General features: G+C 39.5%; 1 protein-coding gene across 1 annotated transcript in view; it reads left to right on the top strand.

The window, feature by feature from the left end:
* Positions 1 to 1,956: 1,956 nt before the first annotated feature.
* The window catches only part of LOC141161309 (uncharacterized), a 68,522-nt gene continuing 48,703 nt past the window's right edge, over positions 1,957 to 21,775 (top strand). Inside the window, exons 1-3 of the mRNA XM_073646123.1 lie at positions 1,957 to 2,165; positions 2,567 to 2,803; positions 4,919 to 4,994. Coding sequence (XP_073502224.1) covers positions 1,970 to 2,165; positions 2,567 to 2,803; positions 4,919 to 4,994 — 509 coding nt within the window. The 5' untranslated portion in view covers positions 1,957 to 1,969. The remainder of the gene's footprint in view (positions 2,166 to 2,566; positions 2,804 to 4,918; positions 4,995 to 21,775) is intronic.

Below are 21,775 nucleotides of genomic sequence, written 5' to 3'. Positions count from 1 at the left end.
CATGTCTTCATGTGTGAGTTTGGACTCCAGAACTTCATCCAATAACCAAGCATTATTACTTACAGGCAACCTTTCCGGAATCTTTGGGAGGCTTCGAGGATTTGCCTACTATTCTAAGACTCTGGGAGATCTACCCATTTTCAGAGAGACTACCGTATGTTATGAAGGATTGGCAAGCATGGCGTTTAGCTCTGTCTATGGAACCATTGGCACTCTACGTGGCACAGTAGAGACTTTTACTAACACCGTTTTACAAAGTGAAAAAGATTTTCTAGTCAGATCTCTGGGTGTCTGATCACTGAGACCTTCACAATTGTTTTTAACAAGAAGGTGGTAGTAAATGCAGTGACTTCACTCTCCATTAAAATTATTGGCAGTTATTTCTAGAACTCCTATCATTTCCAGACATGTTACTGCGTGATGCGCATTCTAGAAAGCTGTAAAAGTTCCAGTTGTATCTAACTGATCTCTTAATGAATCACATTTTTGGCCTCTCGTCTTCTACGCGAAAACTCTTTTAGCTTAGAGATCTACAGAATACATAAGAACAAATTCATAGGAAATTTAAATCTCTGCTACATTAGATGTTTCCCTCTTTTATCCATTGTCCCGGAAGTCAGTGTGGCAATCTGTGGATAAGAAATGCCACATCATCATCAAGATCCAGATACAAAAAGTGAAGACACTGACTTAGGCCCTGACTCATTAAGACCGATGTGATGAATCGCTGGTCTTGCTTTGGTGCCTCATCTCTCGTCGAAACTGCTATCCTCCTTATCTGCTTCATGTGGATGATACGTCCTACGTCATCCACACAGATTCCCAATCTTGCTCATGTGCAGGCACACTTCTCTCTGCCCTGCTGAGGACAGAGCAAAGTACTGTAGTGCACATATGCCCGCTTTACTTCTGGGTCATCAGCGCTCTTTGGCCTCTCCCGGCGCATGCGCACTACAGTACTTTGCTCTGACTTCAGCAAGGCACAGCAAAGTACGCTTGCGAATTTGTACGATTGGGGACACAGTGTGGATGACGTTGTATGCACCATTCACATGAAGCAAGGAAGGAGGACGACGATTAAAAGGAGAAAGGAGGCTCCAAAGCAAGACCAGCGACGCCTATCGGACTTTACCGCATGGTATGGGGGGGATTATAAAAGGCATTTTTTGGGCTATGCAGAGTGGGTAGAGGACTTAGATACAACTTGCTAGACTGCTGTAAAAAAGGCATTAAAGGTGGTGGCCATAGTTTATGTTGGGAAAACCTGATGACAGGTTCCCTTTAACACTAGAACTACTGATGGAGTCATTTTGACTCCTTTCGTTTTTTATTTCTCTTCTGTGAATACATTTTTCAGAATTCCGGCTTGAAAGTCGGTGACTTTTCCTCAAATATGATGTGAAAAAAGATTTTGTGAGAATAAATAATTTTGGTGAAAAATTTGCGCGTTTTTTTCAAAATTTACCAAGAACTACTGAAGGGAGTCATTTTGACTCCCTACTATATTTTGAGGTCCTTTTGTCACAAAATGTTGCTATAAAGTTTTGTGCATAATTTTTTCACTCTGTCTTATTTACCCTGATGTTCATATAGATGTAGTTCAATTTACATGTCAACTTTTCACATTTTCCTTGTGTTTTACCTGCTTGTATTACTGTGTAATGCTGAACAAAATAGCTTGTTTACTCTAGGCTCTTATCTTATGCTAATGAAGGGTGGTGTTTTTCTAAGGTCCTAGCAGGAGACAGTATTCTGGATAGTAACTTTACTTTCAGTTCAGCTGAAGAGACAAAGAGAACAGACGCAGACATACGAGCTCTGAAGACTCATACAGGTATGAATTGTTATGAAATAGTTTAGCTGTCTGTCAACTGATTCAGCCCACCTACTTTTGAAGGTGGCAGAACAGTTATTATTTCTTTTAGTTTTCATTTCATTTCTATTTTTCAGCAGGGAACTATATAGAATTATGGAATTTGTGAGGAATATGGAGAGAAGACGTTTGATAAAGCCTCAGGATATTCTGGCTACTTTGCAATCCATACCGGAGGATGAATCGGAATCTGAATTGCAGGAACATGTATTTGATTCTGACAGTGATGAAGATTTCATTCCTCAGAACATATCAAGTGAATCTGAAGACTCAGAAGGAACAAATCCAGAAGGTAAGTAGTTATGTGTATTTATTTGTTCTTCCACACACTGAGTTAGGGCCTGTGCACACTAGCAGAATTCTGGCTGAATAGTCATCTGGATATTCTTGCCGCAATACAGGCCGTACCTGCCCGCTCATGCCTGAAGCTCCGCTCCGAACCCCGGGCTGGCGCCGCTGTCAGGGACAGAGCAGCGCTTGCTTACGCGCGAGCACGGCTCCGTCCCAGACAGCGGCTCCAGCCCGGGGTTCGGAGCGGAGCTTCAGGTATGAAACTCCGCTCTGTACCTGAGCGGGCAGGTACGGGCCGGATTGTGGTGAGAATATCCGGTCGGATATTCCGCCGCTAATCCAGCCAGTGTGCACGGACCCTTACAAAACAAAAATTCTAAATATTCATCAACTTTTTTACAGATATTCCAAGCACATCAACTGGGGATCGGGCTCATGCAGTTATGTTGCCTCGTGACCATCCTCCTGGTCGTGGACAGAAAAAATCAGCAAAACGTCCCAGAAATGAAAGAACAACAGATAACGATGGCGGCGAAGGTAATGCAACAACAAACACCAGAGAAGGCGAATCTGAAGGAATACTAGTTTCAGCGGATGGTATTCAATGGAAACCTGTTGAAATTGGAGAACACTTGCCTGGTAGGCGTGACAGCCAAAATATTCTTCGAGAAGCACCTGGCCCTACAGGATACGCCAGAAGAAATATCATTATCGATAGTCCTTTGAGCGCATGGCGTTTATTTTTTGATTCATATATATTGACACATATAAAGAACTGTACGCTTGCAGAAGCATGCAGGAACAATAATTTACAGTTTACTCTATCTGATGAGGAGCTAGATGCATTCATTGCGATATTCTATGCTCGTGGAATATCTGGCACGAACCGTCACTCGATTAGCAGTATTTGGTGTAATGACTGGGGAATACCGTTTTGCAAAGCGACAATGTCTAGGGACCGCTTTGTTGAAATTATGAGGTTTCTCAGATTTGATGAGAAATCTACTCGATCGGAGAGACTGCAAACGGACAAGTTTGCTCTATTTTCTACTGTGTGGGACAGGTTTATTGAAAATTGTATTGCGTGTTACAAACCTGGCCCATACATAACGGTGAATGAGCAACTTTTCCCAAGCAAAACTAGGTGTCCATTCACGCAGTACATGCCTTCCAAACCAGATAAATATGGCCACAAATATTGGCTAGCTGTTGATAAGAGGAGCAAATATCTGGCAAATGGCTTCCCTTATCTAGGCAAAGATGACACACGCCGTGCTGAGGACCGTTTAGCTGACCATGTGGTAATGAAGTTATTGGACCCGTTTTTGAAAAAAGGTTGCAATGTTACAACCGCTAATTATTTTACTTCAGTAAAATTAGCTAAACAGCTAAAAAGCAAAGGAACAACCATCGTGGGAACACTGAACAAGATAAGGCGAGAAGTGCCTAAAGAAATAAAATCCATGAAAGAGGAATTGTACAACACTAAAGTGTTTAGAAATGAAGACAATTTTACACTTACAGTATATCAAGGAAAGCCCAACAAAAATGTTGTCATTTTGAGTTCCGTCCATCCAGATGTTGTTGTTGCGTCTGATTCCGCTAAAAAAACTCCAGAAACGGTAAAGTTTTACAATGAAACAAAATATGGAGTAGATGTAGTGGATCAGATGGCACGAAAATATACCACACGAACATGCACAAGGAGATGGCCTGTTCATGCATTTGAAAATGCCTTAGACTTTGCGGGTATAAATGCATGGATAATATTCAAGGAGATTACCCACCAAAAAATGTCACGCAAGGCATTTTTGCAAACGCTTGTGAGAGAGTTGAGTGGTCCTTATGTCACAGATAGGGAAAAGGGTTCCACGTCCCAAGTTTCTACATGCTCAGAAGTGATGGTTCAAACAAAATTTTGCCAGATCAAAGAAAAGTGCAAGAAAAATAGATCTGTCGGAAATTGTAAGACTTGTGGTAAGTCTTTGTGTGGGCAATGTACTGCCATAAATCAAAGGCAATGCCTAAAATGCGAAACACCAAATGTTTAGAAGGTGAATTCTGCGCCATATTTTCATTTTTATGCTCCTCCACCTACATTTTCTCTGCTTTTTGTTCTTCAGTTGTTGTTTATATGTGTGCACTTGAATAAAAAAAAATGTTTGAAAAACGTCTATTATAATTATTGTTATTTTCTGTAGAAAAATAAGAAAAGCAGAAAAAAAACAATCAAAAGCATTACTGTTGGATCTCACAATAATAATACATTACAAAAAATATAATTATTAATAAATAACCACAAATGAAACTCTAAAAATAAACGAAAACAAGCAAGGAGTCAAAATGACTCCTTTCAGTAGTTCTAGGCGGGGTCACGAGTCCAGTAGTCCTAGTGTTAAAAGGCACATACCTTTTACTGAGTCAATAGCATCTGAAAAGTGGCATGCGCCTCCATCTGCCCCTTGCCACAAATTTTACTCCCGTCACTAGCATAAGGAATGCAGCAGCTCATCATAATTATGAGCTGTGGTGTTGCACCCCTGTCTTGTCCATTTTGATGGAATTGAGCAAAACTGGCGTAAAAATGGCAAAAGTCGAAAAACTTCGCAACTCCATGTTGTGCAAAAATATTGTAACTTTTAAAGCAATTTACGCCAGAATTCTGGCACAATCACTTTGATGAATTGGGGCCATAGTCTATGATTTAAGACATCCATTCAGAACAAAGTCCATTTATTGATTTGATCATTCCAGGTAATCAGGAAGACACAATCGTCACAGTGATTCGCTGGCTGACTAGGATATTCACCAAAGGTCTTAAGGTTTATAGGTAAGGGGTTTGGAGGAGGCAGGATACAAAATAACTATGACCTCACATAATATGCATATAAGAGACCTCTGTTAGGCTGTGTTCACTATGCATCTATAGTAAATGTTTAAATAATGCCTTTATAGGCATATCCTAGATATATCTATAGGACTCTATCCATTGACCCAATGAGAGTGCCAAAAGAGTGCTCTTAGGAGCAGATTCGTCAACTGCTCTATTCCTTATAGAGACATCCAGGTAAAAATAATGTATAATTTTCAGGGTGACTAAGATCCTATGGGCAGCATACGCAATTCTATATCTACATCTAGTCAATGGCATAATTTTGAAAATATACCAGACATACACTTCCTACAAAGCCTCAGCTTGATAGACCACATCCACAGCAGAAAGGAGCACTGACATGGCTTGATAGTCTTCTCTTGACCAATCGGGCTTAGAAGGGCCTGTATTTTGTTGTTTTATGTACAACATTACATGTTTAGAACATCTTATACACATTCTTAATACATGGATCTGTCTTAGGGACAGATTCCCATTGTTTGCCTTATTTTAAATTCTGGCCAAATTCATTGTATTTCCTGTACTGCCAGCACCTTGATGTTCTGCAGATCATTTCAGCAGGTATTTTATAGGTGTATCTATCAGAACATATTAGAGCATTGCATGGATAGCAATAACCTAATAAATAATTAATATTGGAATTTTACCAAGATTATAAGCAATAATTGTCTCATATGGCTGCAAGGAGTTTTCTGCACCTCCCCAGGGATTCTTGCGCACTGAGATTGTAGCAATGCCCCGGAGTCTTCATCCCTTTTTGCTCCAGAATATGTAACCAGAAGATGTCAATCATATGTAAACTGGGTCGTAACCTGCATTGATCTTTGCTTTCCACGTCTCTTGGTTCTCCATTGCTGCATACCAGGGGTTGAGCACATTCTAAAAATATTTACTAAAATTCCCTAAACTGTTTATTGTGGCATATACATTGTAAAGGTCTTTGTTCAGAACCTTACAGATGCCCAGTAAAAGGCCAATGAATAGGCTGTGTCAATATTGTAGAGCTACAGTTTCCCCGTCAAGTTGGTGATGACGATGTGGTTTACCACTGTGACAGCTTTCTCGACTGTCCATGTCATAATCCTCTTCTGCCAAATGCTGAACATTGACTAAATGCAATCAAAGCATGTGCAGATACAGGTCAGAGGACCAGAGCACTATCTTCCACATGCTCTCCTACATGGCTTGTAGAAGAAGGTGCTCTGCTCAGATGAGACTAAAGTAGAACTTTTTGTGCTAAATGCAAAATGTTATATATGTGAGAAAACTAACTCTTTACATTACCATGAAAACACCATCCCCACCATCAAACATGGTGGTGTAGGGATCATGCTGTGGGGAGGCTTTTCTTCGACAGGGAAGCTGGTCAGAGTTGATGGGAAGATGGATAGAGCTAAATACATTACACTCCTGGAGGAAACCCTGTTAGAGGATGCAAAAGACTAGAGACTGTGGCAATGACCCTAAACATATGGCCAGAGCTACAATGGATGGTTTAGATCAAAGCATATTCATGTGTGTGAACGGCCCAGTCCCAGTCCAGACCTAAATCCCATTGAAAATCTGTGGCAAGACTTGAAAATTGCTGATCACTGACGCCGCCATCCAATCTCACTGAGCGAGAGTGAGCGTGCAAAGAAGAATGGGCAAAAATGTCACCCTCTAGATGTGCAAAGCTGGTAGAGACAGACCCCAAAATACTTGCAGCAGTAATTGGATTGAAAGATGGTCCTACAAAATATTGACTCAGGGAGACTGAATGCAAATGCATGTCACAATTTTTAGATTTATATTTTTAAATATTTAGAAAAATGTTTAGATTTGAGAGTCCTCAGTGGTTGATATCTTTTAATGGCTAACCGAAAAGATGGTAACAAATTGCAAGCTTTCGAGACTACTCGGGTCTCTTCATCAGGCATAGTAACTGAAGAGACCTGAGTAGTCTCGAAAGCTTGCAATTTGTTACCATCTTTTCGGTTAGCCATTAAAAGATATCAACCACTGAGCACTCTCAAATCTAAATATTTTTCTATCTACTGGCTAACACGGTACAAGAATATATATTTTCCCTATAGTAAATATTTAGAAAACCATGTATCATTTCCTTTATTCTTCACAAATACTTCTTACTTTGTGTTGGTATATCACATAAAATCCCAATAAAATACATTTAAATTTGTAGGTGCAACGTGAAAAAATGGGGAAAAGTGCACAGGGTATAAATACTTTTTCAACCACTGTCTATCTCTGTTCCATATATGTGTCTTTTCTATATCTATCTTTCCGTCCCTCTGGCTGCCGTCCGTCCTTTTACCCGTCTGTGTAATTTCTATTAGCTCTTTCATACCTATCCATCTATCACTCCCTTTTCTTTCTCTATTCTATATGTATTTCCATTATGGCTAACACTCATTACTTACTTTGCTGAAGACTTATGAAATCACTGCCTATTGTAATTAGGAACTTTTTTTTCAGATCCCCATTCTTGCATGCAGCCTGTTGCCTCAAGTTTTAATCCTTCATTACCAGTTTAAACAAAATCACCAATTAGGCACATGAACACGTCTGTATTAATCTCATTAAGGTGATGGCACCAAATAAATTGGAACTATTTTTGAGCTTTTTTTTCTCTTTCTCCCTTTGTTGCTATGGCTTTATCAGGCCCCGTGGTCATGTACAGAGACCTTCCAGCTCAGTCATTTAGAGTCATTCAGTTGTGGAATAAATGTGGCATTACCATCTTTGGCTGAAAATTGCTTTCAGCTTTTAAACTGCACTGACTAGTTTGTAGTTAATCTTAGATCATTCACTCGCAAAAATTAAATGAGCCAGAACGATGATCTTTTTTTTTTTCATTCTTTTTTTTTCTGTAAAATAATACATGACAAAACAGTTATTTGTTCTTCCCAGTAGACGCATTACGTTCATTTGCAGACTTATAAAGGAGACTTGTGAATTTTAATTGTATTTACACCCAATAATAAAGAAGTTTATTTATCCACAACCACCAGTCTGTACATTCACCTCCCGCTGCTTATCCTTAGGTGTTTATTTGGCTTCTGTATCATACAGTGGTGGCCAAAAGTACTTTTGTCTGGCCCATTTTTGGAGTTTTGTGTGAAATGATCAATGATTTGATTTTTTGCTTCATTCTCTTTTGTGTTTTTTCATTGAAGTCAAATTAAATGAAGAGAATAATACCAAAGAATTTGTGATTGCAATCATTTTCAGGAAGAAACTGAGTATTATCTGACAGAATTGCAGGGGTGCCAATACTTTTGGCCACCGCTGTATAATAAATGGTGGATTCTGTGTTATCTACTGTATATAGAGGTGTTATCAGTTATTGTACAGGAGGAGGAGGTGAGCTGTGACATCACCTATTATGAATGGTGGAGCCGGTGTTTTCTACTGTATATAGAGGTGTTATTTTGTGACATCACCTATAGTGAATGGTGGATCCTGTATTATCTACTGTATACAGAGGTGTTATCAGTCATTATACAGGAGGAGGTGAGCAGTGACATCACCTATTGTGAATGGAGGATCCTGTGTTATCTACTGTATATAGATATGTTATCAGTCATTATACAGGAGGAGGAGGTGAGCTGTGACATCACCTATAGTGAATGGTGGATCCTGTGTTATCTACTGTATATAGAGGTGTTATCATTCATTGTACAGGAGGAGGAGGAGGTGAGCTGTTATATCACCTATAGTGAATGGTGGATCCTGTGTTATCTACTGTATACAGAGGTATTATCAGTCACTGTACAGGAGGAGGAGGTGAGCTGTAACATCTCCTATTGTGAATTGTGGATACGGTGTTATCAGTCATTATACAGGAGGAGGTGGTGAGCTGTGACATCACCTATTGTGAATGGTGGATCCTGTGCTATCTACTGTATATAGAGGTGTTATCAGTTATAGACAGACCGATAGATAGATGTGTGATAGATACTGTAGATATGAGATAGATAAATATATTGTAAGTGATGGATAGGTTTTGGTTTGTTAGGGAATTAAATCTCTCCCTACAGGAATTTTGTTTTTTATTTATTGGATTTAAACTAACAATTCTCTAATACTATCAGCGAGCTCCAGTGCTTTATTTAACTAAAAAAGAAACTAAAGAGTGTAATTTGTTTTACACTGTCACTTTTATATGTTTATTGTATGTCATAATGGAAAGAGGAAAACTGCTGCAAAATACTTCAGAAAGATTACACATAAAGTCTAAGGTGCAATGAGTGTGACAATGTAACATGGTATTAGAACATATTTTCACTATCATTACATATCCATGGCACAGAGTTATGATACAGACCCATATACTGAGTCTAATGCCTTTCCTGGAAGTTCACTGAACTTTGGGGTCCTGCATTTGAAATAAGGGTCACGGACCTCACTCACTGGTCCAGCAAAAGCTGTTACATTCTGTTGATAGACTTAAGGTGTGTGGACCAAAGAAGACACAAAATCAGCCATCCAGATGATAGAAGAACAATGCCGAAGACACCAAAATAACACTGCTATAATGTAATAGAAACATTAAAAAAGGGTAAAAGTATCAGTGTTCCTTTATCAAAATGACAGCTTAGGAAAAAAGGCATTGTCACAGAGTCTTCAAGATGCACACAGCATTTCCAAGGAGCTAAGAAGCAGTGAGGGTGAACAGCCAAATAATATGATATATCCTGCTGAGAAAAAAAAGATGTTTCCTTAAAAAAATACTCGGTCTTTGCGTAGATATAGCTTTTTAGAAATATAATTTACAAAATATATTTAGAAATAAATATTGTTTTATATTAATATTAAAGCTTGTGATTTATTGATGCAGGTGCACAGTAATTAGAAAAATAAAATAATAATACAATAAATATACTAATAATAATCAGAAAAAAATAATAATACAATAATATAGTAATAAAGTTAATGGTGATAATATCAGTAACAATGATAATGGTGTTGGTGATGATAGTAATAATAGTATTATTAATATTATCATCATTATTATCATTAATATTCTTTTACTTACATTATTGTTGTGTTTTATATCTTATATTTTTAGATCTTTCCATTAAATAATGAAAATATTCAAATATCTATCCTGTTATCTATATATTCATTTTTCTATATATCCCTCTATCTATCTATCTATCTATCTATCTATCTATCTATCTATCTATCTATCTATCTATCTATCATCTATCTATCTTTTCATATCTATCCCTCTATCTATGTATCTATATATCTATCTATCCCTCTCTCTATTATCTACATATCGATCCCTCTATCTATTATCTATATATCGATCCCTCTATCTATCTATCTATCTATCTATCTATCTATCTATCTATCTATCTATCTATTCATATCTATCTATCTATCTATCTATCTTTGTATCTATGTATCTATCTATCCCTCTATCTATTAACTATCTATCTATCTATCTATCTATCTATCTATCCCTCTATCTATCTATCTATCTATCTATTATCTATCTATCTATTATCTATCTATCCCTCTATCTATTATCTATCTATCTATCTATTATCTATCTATGTATCTATCTATCTATCCTTCTATCTATTATCTATCTATCCCTCTATCTATTATCTATCCCTCTATCTATCTATCTATCTATCTATCTATCTATCTATCCCTCTATCTATCTATCTATCTATCTATCTATCCCTCTATTATCTATCTATCCTCTCTATCTATCTATCTATCTATCTATCTATCTATCTATCTATCTATCTATCTATCTAGCTATCTATCTATCTATCTATCCCTCTATCTATCTATCTATCTATCTATCTATCTATCTATCCCTCTATCTATCTATCTATCTATCTATCTATCTATCTATCCTTCTATCTATTATCTATCAGTTGGCTTGAAGATTTCTATCTAAAAATGAATCTATTCGAACTTTAATATCATTTTTCACAATTCATATTTTTTTTACACTTTGGAAACAACAAAGAAAAGTCTTAAAATAAACTTATTATTTCCTCCCATTTAACCTTTTCTAATTTTGCAATTTTTTTTTTTTCCCTTCCAAAACAACCCGTAGCAGATAATTTCTTATTTTCTAGGCTTCACTACCTCCTCATAGAGTGAATAAATTGCAACTTATTTCCATGAAATCTGCAGACGACACAGGTTTTTAGTTTGCATAAAGGCATAAAAGACGGTGTCTAATATCTCCGATATTTATCTACTAAGTGGACATTTGCATCGGGATAAGCAGGGAGAGAGAGAGCCACATCCCCTCCTGCGGTGACAGCTGTACGGGAGGATGACATCTGACAGCTGTGACAGTGCTGAAGGGGAAGGCAGATGACTTGCTGCCTCTATGATCCAATTACAGCGCACATTCCTCTGACAGACCCAGCAGCTTGACTCCTGCATTCGGAAGGACAGTATTGATCTTTTGTCAGAAACCAGTTGCCTGCTTGAAATTGTGCGCTGCTGAACTTTGAAAAGCCATAGTACCCTCTTAAATGATAGGGGCAGCCAGGTTATATTATTCAGGTACAAAGAGAGGTTCAAAGGGTAGGTGCTAAATGCTGTATACTTGAAACAATCATAACAATATGACAGGCCAATCATACTCAAGTAGCCCGGCTTTATCTCGCTCGCTACTGTCTATGATTTTCCTTGATGAAAAGGCCATTGCAATTAGCGCGTGCCGGATTGTTGTGCCGGGTGACAGCCGCCTAGATGGAATAATGGCAGCTGCCAATAACTGTAAGTTCTTGAAAACAGACAATTAGGTCTATAATTCGCGAGCCGCTAGTCTCTCGACTTCAGACCTTTTGCTGTACTTTTGACTGCAAACTATACAAGGTCAAAACGGGGTAAAATGAAAGATTCGACAAAGGGTCAATTTTCTCTTTAACTGTTAAAGCTTAAATATCAGACGCTCAGGTTTAGTAATCGCCAATGTTTGTTTAGACGCGGCAAAGAAATCCCAGTGTTCCTCACTTATATTATTATCTTTTATCATCATTTTATAGCCGCTATGGAGGGACGGATGCAATTAAGGTCAATTAAATTTAGATCCTTTGTAAAAGGGTCCTGTCGGTTTCCTGGATGTGATTTGCTTTTATATAAAATAAATAACAATTCAGGAAGCTCTTTTCTTGTATCTCTGCATTTTGCCGTCCCTCTGTTATTTCTACTAGAAGTTTATAAATAAATTGACAACTGGGTGTTACTATCGGGGGGGTGCTTCAGTCAGTGCTTCTATTGGAAGACTATGTATGGACACGCCCCTGAGGAGCAGAGCGATGCAGATATATGAGAAAAGAGGCTCCAGAATTAATATTTTATAAGGAATGCAAGTGTTTATGTTTGGAATGTATTCTTCCTTTTAAGACGATCTAATAAAATCTGCTACTTTTTAAGGTTATATATGATTTTGTTGATTTGACGGCCTTATACTACATATTTTTCTACATTTTTAAATGCAAGTGTTAACTAAGACATATCGAGAACAGTGACAGGTCCTTTTTAACCCTTTCCGATCCAACGTCTGATCTTTGATTTTCCTATTCCGTTCCGATGTCGAAAGACTTCCAACACTTTTTTTGTTGCATTTGTTCTGATTAGTACACACTTTAGCCAGCAGATAATGTAACTTTTACTCTTTCTGTTTATCACCAGTCCACGTTTAATAAAAAAAAAAAAATCTGAAAAATTTGATTGAAAAGAGTTAAACTGATGTAGGGTTTATAGTTATTTCTGAATCAACATCTAAAATGATTCGATATTATGATTTTCCCATTACGCTCCTATGTAGGAAGATGTCCGATATGTCTTTTTTTGCATTTGTTAGTGCTGTCTTTAGCAGGCCATGTGTTTTCAAAAATCAGAAAAAATTGGATTGCAAAAAGTTAAGCATGTATGGAGGATTTCTTTAATTCTTGAAACTTTGACATAACAGAGCAAAGCTGAAAAATGATTAGTCCCTTTGTAGATATTTCAGAAAATACTTCATCTTGGGCTGTTTAAGATTCGAAAAACATGGCTTCTTTCTTAAAGGAGCAGTCTGATTGTTCCGTTTCTTGTTTCTTCCTTGCACTGATTTATACATTCTCTTTGGGACAATGGGATTATGGGAGTACGGAGCTAAACATTTTTTTGCTAGTTCCAAAAAATGAATAAAGCATTGGTTCTTGGCCACAGTTCAGTTCCAGTGGGTCATTTCACTTATTCAATAGTTTGGACAGGGGATAAATCTTAAAGAAGCACTCCTCCTCCTCTTCCTCCCATCATCATATTATACAGCACTGTGGACTTAAAATAGCTCATTTTGCCTTTCTACCCAGATAATTCTTCTCTTTTCTCTGCTTTATGTAGAAACAGTAAGTCTCTTTTCCCTGCATTTATCATTCCTCTCTTCAACTACTGACCCAGCTGCTCCCTCCTCCCCACTGCCAGGGACTTTTGCAGTCATTCATGACTCATACATGGAAAATTGACCTCCTGTTTCTACATAAAGCTTAGAAGGATTCAGCTAGTCAGTTTTTAATCACGTGATGTCATTGACCTAATGGAAAAAAGGGAGGAATTAGCTGGGTAGAAAGGCAAAATGAGCAATTGTAAGTACACAGTGCTATATAATATGATGACTGCAATATATTAAGAGGATAAAAATTTTGATTGGAGTTCTTTTTTAACAATGGAAATAACCCTCTTAGACTGAAACTACAGGAGTTTGTGCAGACTTTTCCTGAGCAAGAAGCGTTTTTTGTGCTGCGCTGACATGCTGCCTGTAGTATATGTACAATTCTTGAGCAACATTGTGCTGTAGATTAGGAATCTCTTTGACTTTTTAGGTCTGATAGAATTTTTGTTAAATGGGTTGTCTCAAATTCTCAAATGAGTAAAATTGCAATGTGATTGTAAATTCTAGCAACTTTTCAATTTACCTCTTTTTAAAAGTTCTTTTTATTCTAAAGAATGGAGGGATTTTTAATTTTGCAGTTAACTGCTCGTTATCATCTAGGTTAACAACCACAGTCAATCAGAGGTGGTTGGTTTCCAAGCCAAGGAGTGTGCGCTTACAGTCCATTTAAGAAACAGCTTGCAAGCGCGGCTCTGATGCTGGCTAGATGCGCTTCTCCGATGCTGCAAAGATCAAGCTGAAACTCATATTAGCATTGGAGAGCATACAGTTCAGACCAGCGGAGTGAATATGTTGCAGGTGTGAACTGTCAATCTTCAGGAAAGCACCGCCCCTACGGCAAGCAGGAAGCTAGGCGGTAGAGGAGTTCTATGCTACTGAAGATGGAATAGTAGGTGATCCCTTTAACATATATATCCATTGCAAAAGGCATGATTACAGCTGCAACACACATGGAGACTTTATTGTATGCACCAAAAGCTGATTCTACGTGCCGCCTTCATGATACAAGATGTCCCCAGCAAACAATAATGCTAACAAAATAAAAAAAGGTGACATTACACCGTCTCCTCTAACCTCATCCCAATAAACGTATGTAAACCGTTCACCGCTCTGCTCATTCTGTCAATCATGATTAAACTGTATTAGCGGTGACAGTGGGGAATTCAGAAGAATAAATTGTTAATAATGTGGCCCACTGTCATCTACACCATTAATTTCCGCAGCTCAATGTTAAAAATACGTCCTGCATAAAACTACTATTTTATTGCAACTTATCCAAAGGGGGTCTCAAGAGAGCGCACAAACTTGTATCATGGGGAAGAAGAGGAAATATTGTCTGAAATTATTCTTTTTTTTTTGTCTACTTAGTGAGACCAAAAAAAGGCGAATTTAAGGCAACGTGAAGGTAAGAGCTCTATGGGGAAAACCAGCGTTAATGTATCTGCAATATAAATACACAATGATAAGATGAATTCCCTTTCTTCTTCGCAAATACACCTGAACTTTGACCTTAGTAGACTGCAGCCTCAGGGGTAATATATACATTTAATCTATTGCTGTCTCTGTATGATACTTGCCGTGTAGAGGGCTTGTTGTTTACAGTGAAACATTACATTTCAAGGCAAAACTAAAAATGCTCCGACTTCTCCTGCTGGAAGAGACAATAGTTTTTAAGGTGGAATCATCGGTTTTCTTCATTTTTAATGATCATTTAAGATCAAATTTAATGGTCTGACTTTGTCAATGTTAATAAAAATGGTTGTTTTTTTTCTCCTAAATCTGGTACTGACACTCATCTCCAGTCCTTTAAAGGATCTCTTCATGTGAAAATTTCCATAATATTATTGCATAATTCTAACAAATGGCATAAATTTATGATCTCTACTGATCGCAAGGGCAAAGGTTTGTTAGGTTAATTTTAGGGATGGGCAGACTAGTGGAAGTTCAGTGTCAGGAATTTCAACACACACGGAGGGACGACATCACACAATATCTCGCCGTTGCCGTCCGCCTTTCGTCCGGAGTCGCGAGCACGTGATCCAGACTACTCGCTACGTGGATGTCGGCAAGCGACCAGTGAGCGTATGGCGCCACACCTCGGGGATTCCAAAGCCTGGAATCCGTGTTTAACGCCCTCCGTACGGTCACTGTCAACTTCACGATAGCCCAATTATTAATACTCGCTGCCACCACCGGCTGAGTTTGAAATATAATACAGGACTGGCCGGATGCCAGCGTTTTGGTAGCATATATGGCTTTGAGGAAGGGAACGATTACAGAACAAAAGAAACAGAACTATTAAATTTTATGTTTAATCCAAAAGTGAGGCAGTGTTTAGGAAAAATATATACATAAGAATGTTACAAAGGAGACATTAAAATACATAGGCAGTTACATAAAATAAACAGGGCAAAAACGAAGATAACTTACACTATATGATCGTGGAAACGATTTAATATAGGTGGAGGAGGGGCTCCCCAGATGGATTATGCTGCTATTGAACAGGACCCGTTCCTTATAATTCTTATTCCCCCCTGGTAATGAGTGCTTCTGTACTGTCCATGAGTTCTCTTATACCTAAGGGGAGATCTGGCCACACGCCCCTTGTGGTGACATCATGCGGGACGGTCTCCAGCCTGTACATTTTTATTAAAAACGCTAACTTCTGCAATAACTCATCGCTCGTTGATCGCAGAAGCTTGCAAACTATGCCATTTTTTCCCTTATGATTTTATCTTTATTTAGAGACCACACATCACATAGCTTCAGTCTGCTATTCTGGTGTTTTTGTGCTACAGCTCCCTGATTTTGCCTACAGCCCTGTAAAACTACCTATACATTCATGGGCTGATTTGGTCACTAAACATATGGGTCCCGTTACGGTCGGACGTATGGAACTCATAATATTTCATAGTTCATATTGAAGTCAGCGCGTCTGCAAATTTTCCTTTGAGGCTCGGGAAGCAGCCTCACGGTTACACGCAAATTATTGCAAGCCTGCATTTTAATTACCTCCTGCATCTTTCAGAGACAAGATGCTTGCTTCCTAACGAAGTTATAACACTCCTTGGCTGGCATTGTTTGTATAAGCTATTTCTCAGGTATGTGCTAATTGGGGCTTTTGTGCTGAGGAAAATGGGAAAGCTCGGTGCTGACAAGTGGTGAGGGGAGTAAGGGAGGTGGGTGAACATCTATGTCAGGCAAATATGATAGAACATTTTACTGACATTAATATTTTCCTGACTTTCGGGTTTCTGGTAAATGACCCAAATTTTTGATAAAGTTCAGTTTGGGTACCAGAACAGTACACGCACTACCACCAGAACCCTAATCCCATTGAAAATAATGGAGACCTGAACTGAAAAGAAAAGAAAAATTTCTCTCTCTAAAAAGGGTTTATCCAGGTCAATTTTTTTTACTATGGGCCTTTCGGAATATCTGCCTTTTCTAACCAGCACAAGGTCACTGACGTCTCATGCCGGCAATTCAGCTGCTCCATGTCAATAGAGCAGCTCTTTCTCTTCCAAGCTGCTCGGTCAATAGGGAGACTGGGGACGTCATGCGGATTGACAGCAGGCTCCCCGCAGTTAGGTAGTGGAGAGTCGGCTGTCAATCAGCATGATGCCGGAAATCACATCCAGTCAACAGAGCAGAAATGAAGCTGCTGCTCTGTTGAACTGATGTCAGCAGAAGTCGCTGAATTGCTGGCAGGAGCGGTCTATGATCGCTCTATGCCGGCAGAGATTGGCACCGGGCACAACAGGCAGGTAGGTAGAAACTACTTGCCTGTTAGTTCTTAGACCCATAATAAAGAAAAAAATAGACTTGCATAACTTCTTTAAATAGGGATTTGTCCTCTCGCTTACCTTGCAGATTGGTGGACCCAAGTCAAAACAATTCCAAGGACTGTGCACATAAAAGCCAAGCATGAGAAGTAGTGTTGAGTGAGCATGGCGTACTCAAACACAGAGGAGGCTGTAGTTGGGTCCTGCAGAGGGGTACGATGGATCACTATGGACTGGTATGGACTAGAATGAAATTTGCTTGCCCGATTAGCCTGTGGTGTAGTCCAATAGTACTTGGTAATATTGTCACAATGGTGCTTTTTATTTTCTCTTAGGCCGTGTTTTATTTTGAAAATTTCACAATAGTATGTGTTTTTATTTTCCATTCTCTGTTCCATTGTAACAATGTCAAATTCACTTTTTTGGCGTTGTTCTATTGTGATGTGATTGTCTTCTTTCTTGGTCATTTTTTTATCGATATGATGGCACAACAATGTTTGTATTCATGATTAGGTAGTTTGTGTTGGTTCTTTTATGTTTTTTTTATTATTATAGCAATTGAGTGTTTTTTTCCTAGACTGAATTGTATTGTGGTGATTTCCTAACGGTATTTTCCTATTTCTAATCAGTTTTCCATTATAATGATTAAGGATGAGCAAATCAATTCTAAACCAATCACATTTGTTTAGATTCTGTGAAAAAAACACAAACATGAAATTTTGGGAGCTCAACACAGTTTCCAACATCATGATGTCAGAACGGGTGTCACCAGAAGCATCAGCAATGAGTGAAGAGGTGACCAGTGCCGGAGCGGTGATGGACCTAGGAAGCCAATGAAAGATCAGTGGGGAGCTGTGGCGGTAAGGACAAGAAAGGGGCTAGCTGAGCATGAAAGGTTCTTCTTTTTTAACCCCTTACTGGCCCACCCATTTATTATGACTAGGAATCAGGAAACTTCAGCAATCAATAAACTTTTTTTTTTTAACAGCAATCGGGGCTCATTCAATCCCCACCAAATAAATTCTATACAACTCGAATTTCCCGGTAAATTTTGAGAAAATTTGTCAAATTTCAATTTTGGCAAATTCGCTCATCTCTTATAGTGTTGCAACAATATTCTCTACATTCCATTAAACGTAGATGTAAATTATATCACAGTGAAGCAAAACCCTTAATGAAATGTTTGAGTTGATGTCAAAATAGTGTTTATGTGTATTCCTAGTAATTTCTCTATTGTGATGTCACAATATTCCGCTTATATTGATCGTTTTTGTTTTCTATTTTTCTATTGTGTCAAAATAGATTTTTATTTTCTCGTGAAAATGTCCGAATACTTTTTGTCTTGTGATGATGTCATAGTAGTGTTTGTCTTGTGATGATGTCATAGTAGTGTTTGTCTTGTTATGATGTAATAGTAGTGTTGGTCTTGTGAAGATGTCATAGTAGTGTTTGTCTTGTGATGATGTAATAGTAGTGTTGGTCTTGTGAAGATGTCATAGTAGTGTTTGTCTTGTTTCTTGGTTGCGTTTCCTTGTGACATCACTTTATATGCTGTACTTACTATATGTGTCAACTACTGTAAAAAAGAGAGTTTGAAATATTTGAGAACAGTGCCTGTGTTATTATATTATTATTATTATATTGTATGTCACAATCGTGTTTGTATGGTTCTTTCAGATAAGCTTTTATTTGTAGAACTTATTTAAATCGATCTAACATATCCGAGTTTAGTGGCCTGGATACAGACCATAATGCATGGACAGCCCACGGGTCTCCAGATCCGAAATCAGCAGCTTATCTGTACTTATACCACCAAACATGGATTTGTGAAACTGGCCTACGTCTGATCTTGTAATCATGTTTTTCTTCCTATTTATTAAAAATTTTAACATTGCATCACATTATGTTGTGGCAGCATGGTGGCTGAATGATTAGCACTAGTGTTGAGCGATACCTTCCGATATCGGGAAATATCGGATCGGATTGGATCGGACCGATACCCAAAAAGTATCGGATATCGCCGATTCCGATACCGGAAACCAATGCAAGTCAATGGGACAGAAATATCGGAATGAAAATAAACCCTTTCTTTCCTTGTAGGTTAATTCTACATGAAGGAAAACAACTAAGAATAATGTAGAATGTATTGGGGGAGGTGGGGGAGACAATAAAGGCATAGAGGTTTAGCCCAATCAAATGGAATAGCAGGAATTAATATTTTTTTTTAAGACGTTCTGAGTTACGGAAATATTGACTATGTTAAGTATTTTTATATTTTGTCAGATATTTATGTTTCACTACTTCCATGCTCTTCACCTTCTTTTTTACTTCTCCCACACTTTCTCCTTCATAATCCTCAGCATCAGCATCTTTTTCATCCACTTCTTCTTCACCTTCTTCATCTTCTTCTTCTTCACCTTCTTCGTATTATTCTTTTTTTTTACATTCTTCATATTCTACTTCTTCATCTTCTTCATATTCTTCTTCTTCATCATATTCTTATTTGTGACAGGCATTCCTGTAGTTGTTATCTATAAAAGGTTGGACATTACACCTTTCGTTCTGCCCGTCACAAAAGATTTACAACAGGATTTGTCCGCGTTCAGTTTGGCCTGCAGCAGCAGGTCTTTCCCAGGGGCACCACGAGGAGGAACGGACTCACCCCCATACACTGCTTAGTCATCTTCTGCTTATAATTTAGATATTACCTTTTGCTCTGATTTTTAGTCTTATGCTTAATGTTCTTCCGCTTTTTGTTCTGCAGCTTCTTGTACTTCTGCTTCTTGGTTTTCTGTCTCTTGTTCTTCTGTATCTTGGTGGTTGTCTTCTCTTCTTTGTCCTCTTGGTCAACTTCTTCAGGGTCATCTTCTTGGTCTTCTTCGGGGTGGTCTTCAGGGTCGTCGTCTTCGGGGGTCCTCGTCTTTGGGGTCCTCGTCTTCTTCGGGGTCCTCGTCTTCTTCGGGTTGGTCTTCAGGGTCCTCGTCTTCAGGGTCCTCGTCTTCGGGGTCCTCGTCTTCTTTGGGGTGGTCTTCAGTGTCCTTGTCTTCTTCGGGGTGGTCTTCAGGGTCCTCGTCTTCTTCGGGGGTGTCTTCAGGGTCCTCGTCTTCAGGGTCGTCGTCTTCGGGGTCCTCGTCTTCTTCGGGGTCCTCGTCTTCTTCAGGGTACTCGTCTTCAGGGTCCTGGTCTTCGGGGTCCTCGTCTTCTTCGGGGTGGTCTTCAGGGTCCTCGTCTTCTTAGGGGTGGTCTTCAGGGTCCTTGTCTTCTTCGGGGGGGTCTTCAGGGTCCTCGTCTTCAGGGTCGTCGTCTTCGGGGTCCTCGTCTTCTTCGGGTTGGTCTTCAGAGTCCTCTTCTTCAGGGTCCTCGTCAGGGAGATCCAGAGTGATTACCAAGAACCATTTCAAAAAGTTTGAACTTGGAAATGTAGCAGAAGGTACAAGAAGGCTGAGGAACTACCGAGGACCAGCTGACGGTACTGGAACCCGGATGGGTAGCAGAAGGTAAAAGAGCCAATGGAACTACCGAGGACCAGCTGACGGTACTGGAACTCGGTTACTAAGCAGGAGGTACCTGTGCCAGAAAGCACTACCAAGGACTAGCAGACGTTGGTGGAACTTGGATACCAAGAAGGAGGCACATAATCCAAAGGCACTGCCGAGAACCAGCTGACGGTACTGGAACCCGGATGGGTAGCAGAAGGTACAAGAGCCAATGGAACTACCGAGGACCAGCTGACGGTTCTGGAACTCGGTTACTAAGCAGGAGGTACCTGTGCCAGAAAGCACTACCAAGGACCAGCAGACGTTGGTGGAACTTGGATACCGAGAAGGAGGCACCTAATCCAAAGGCACTGCCGAGAACCAGCTGACGGTACTGGAACCCAGATGGGTAGCAGAAGGTACCCATGTAAAAAAAAGTTTCAAGGCCGCGAGCCGGCCGCAGTTACCAAAACCCACAGTCCTACAGGGGGTGCTTGTCCTATTGGCACTATGGAACCAGCCTTCATTGCCAGATCCCGCAGCCCACATAGGAGTCACCTAAACTGCATGCACCATAGAGTCGGCTAACGCGACCGCAACACGACAGGACAACGCATTGGAGGCAAAGTGACGTTGACACTACCTGGAAACAGCTGGCATGCTGGAACCAAGCTGGGCAGGAGGGAGTACCCATGTCAAAGACACTGCCGAGAACCAGCTGACGGTACTGGAACCCGGATGGGTAGCAGAAGGTACAAGAGCCAATGGAACTACCGAAGACCAGCTGACGGTACTGGAACTCGGTTACTAAGCAGGAGGTACCTGTGCCAGAAAGCACTACCAAGGACCAGCAGACGTTGGTGGAACTTGGATACCGAGAAGGAGGCACCTAATCCAAAGGCACTGCCGAGAACCAGCTGATAGTACTGGAACCCGGATGGGTAGCAGAAGGTACCCATGTAAAAAAAAAGTTTCAAGGCCGCGAGCCGGCCGCAGTTAACAAAACCCACAGTCCTACAGGGGGTGCTTGTCCTA

This window comes from Phyllobates terribilis, unplaced genomic scaffold (assembly GCF_046119375.1).
Source record: "Phyllobates terribilis strain yellow unplaced genomic scaffold, ASM4611937v1 Scaffold_9__5_contigs__length_417890890, whole genome shotgun sequence".
NCBI lineage: Eukaryota > Metazoa > Chordata > Amphibia > Anura > Dendrobatidae > Phyllobates > Phyllobates terribilis.
The sequence above is the reverse complement of the archived record's forward strand: the minus strand, read 5'-3'. Positions and strand labels throughout refer to the sequence as shown.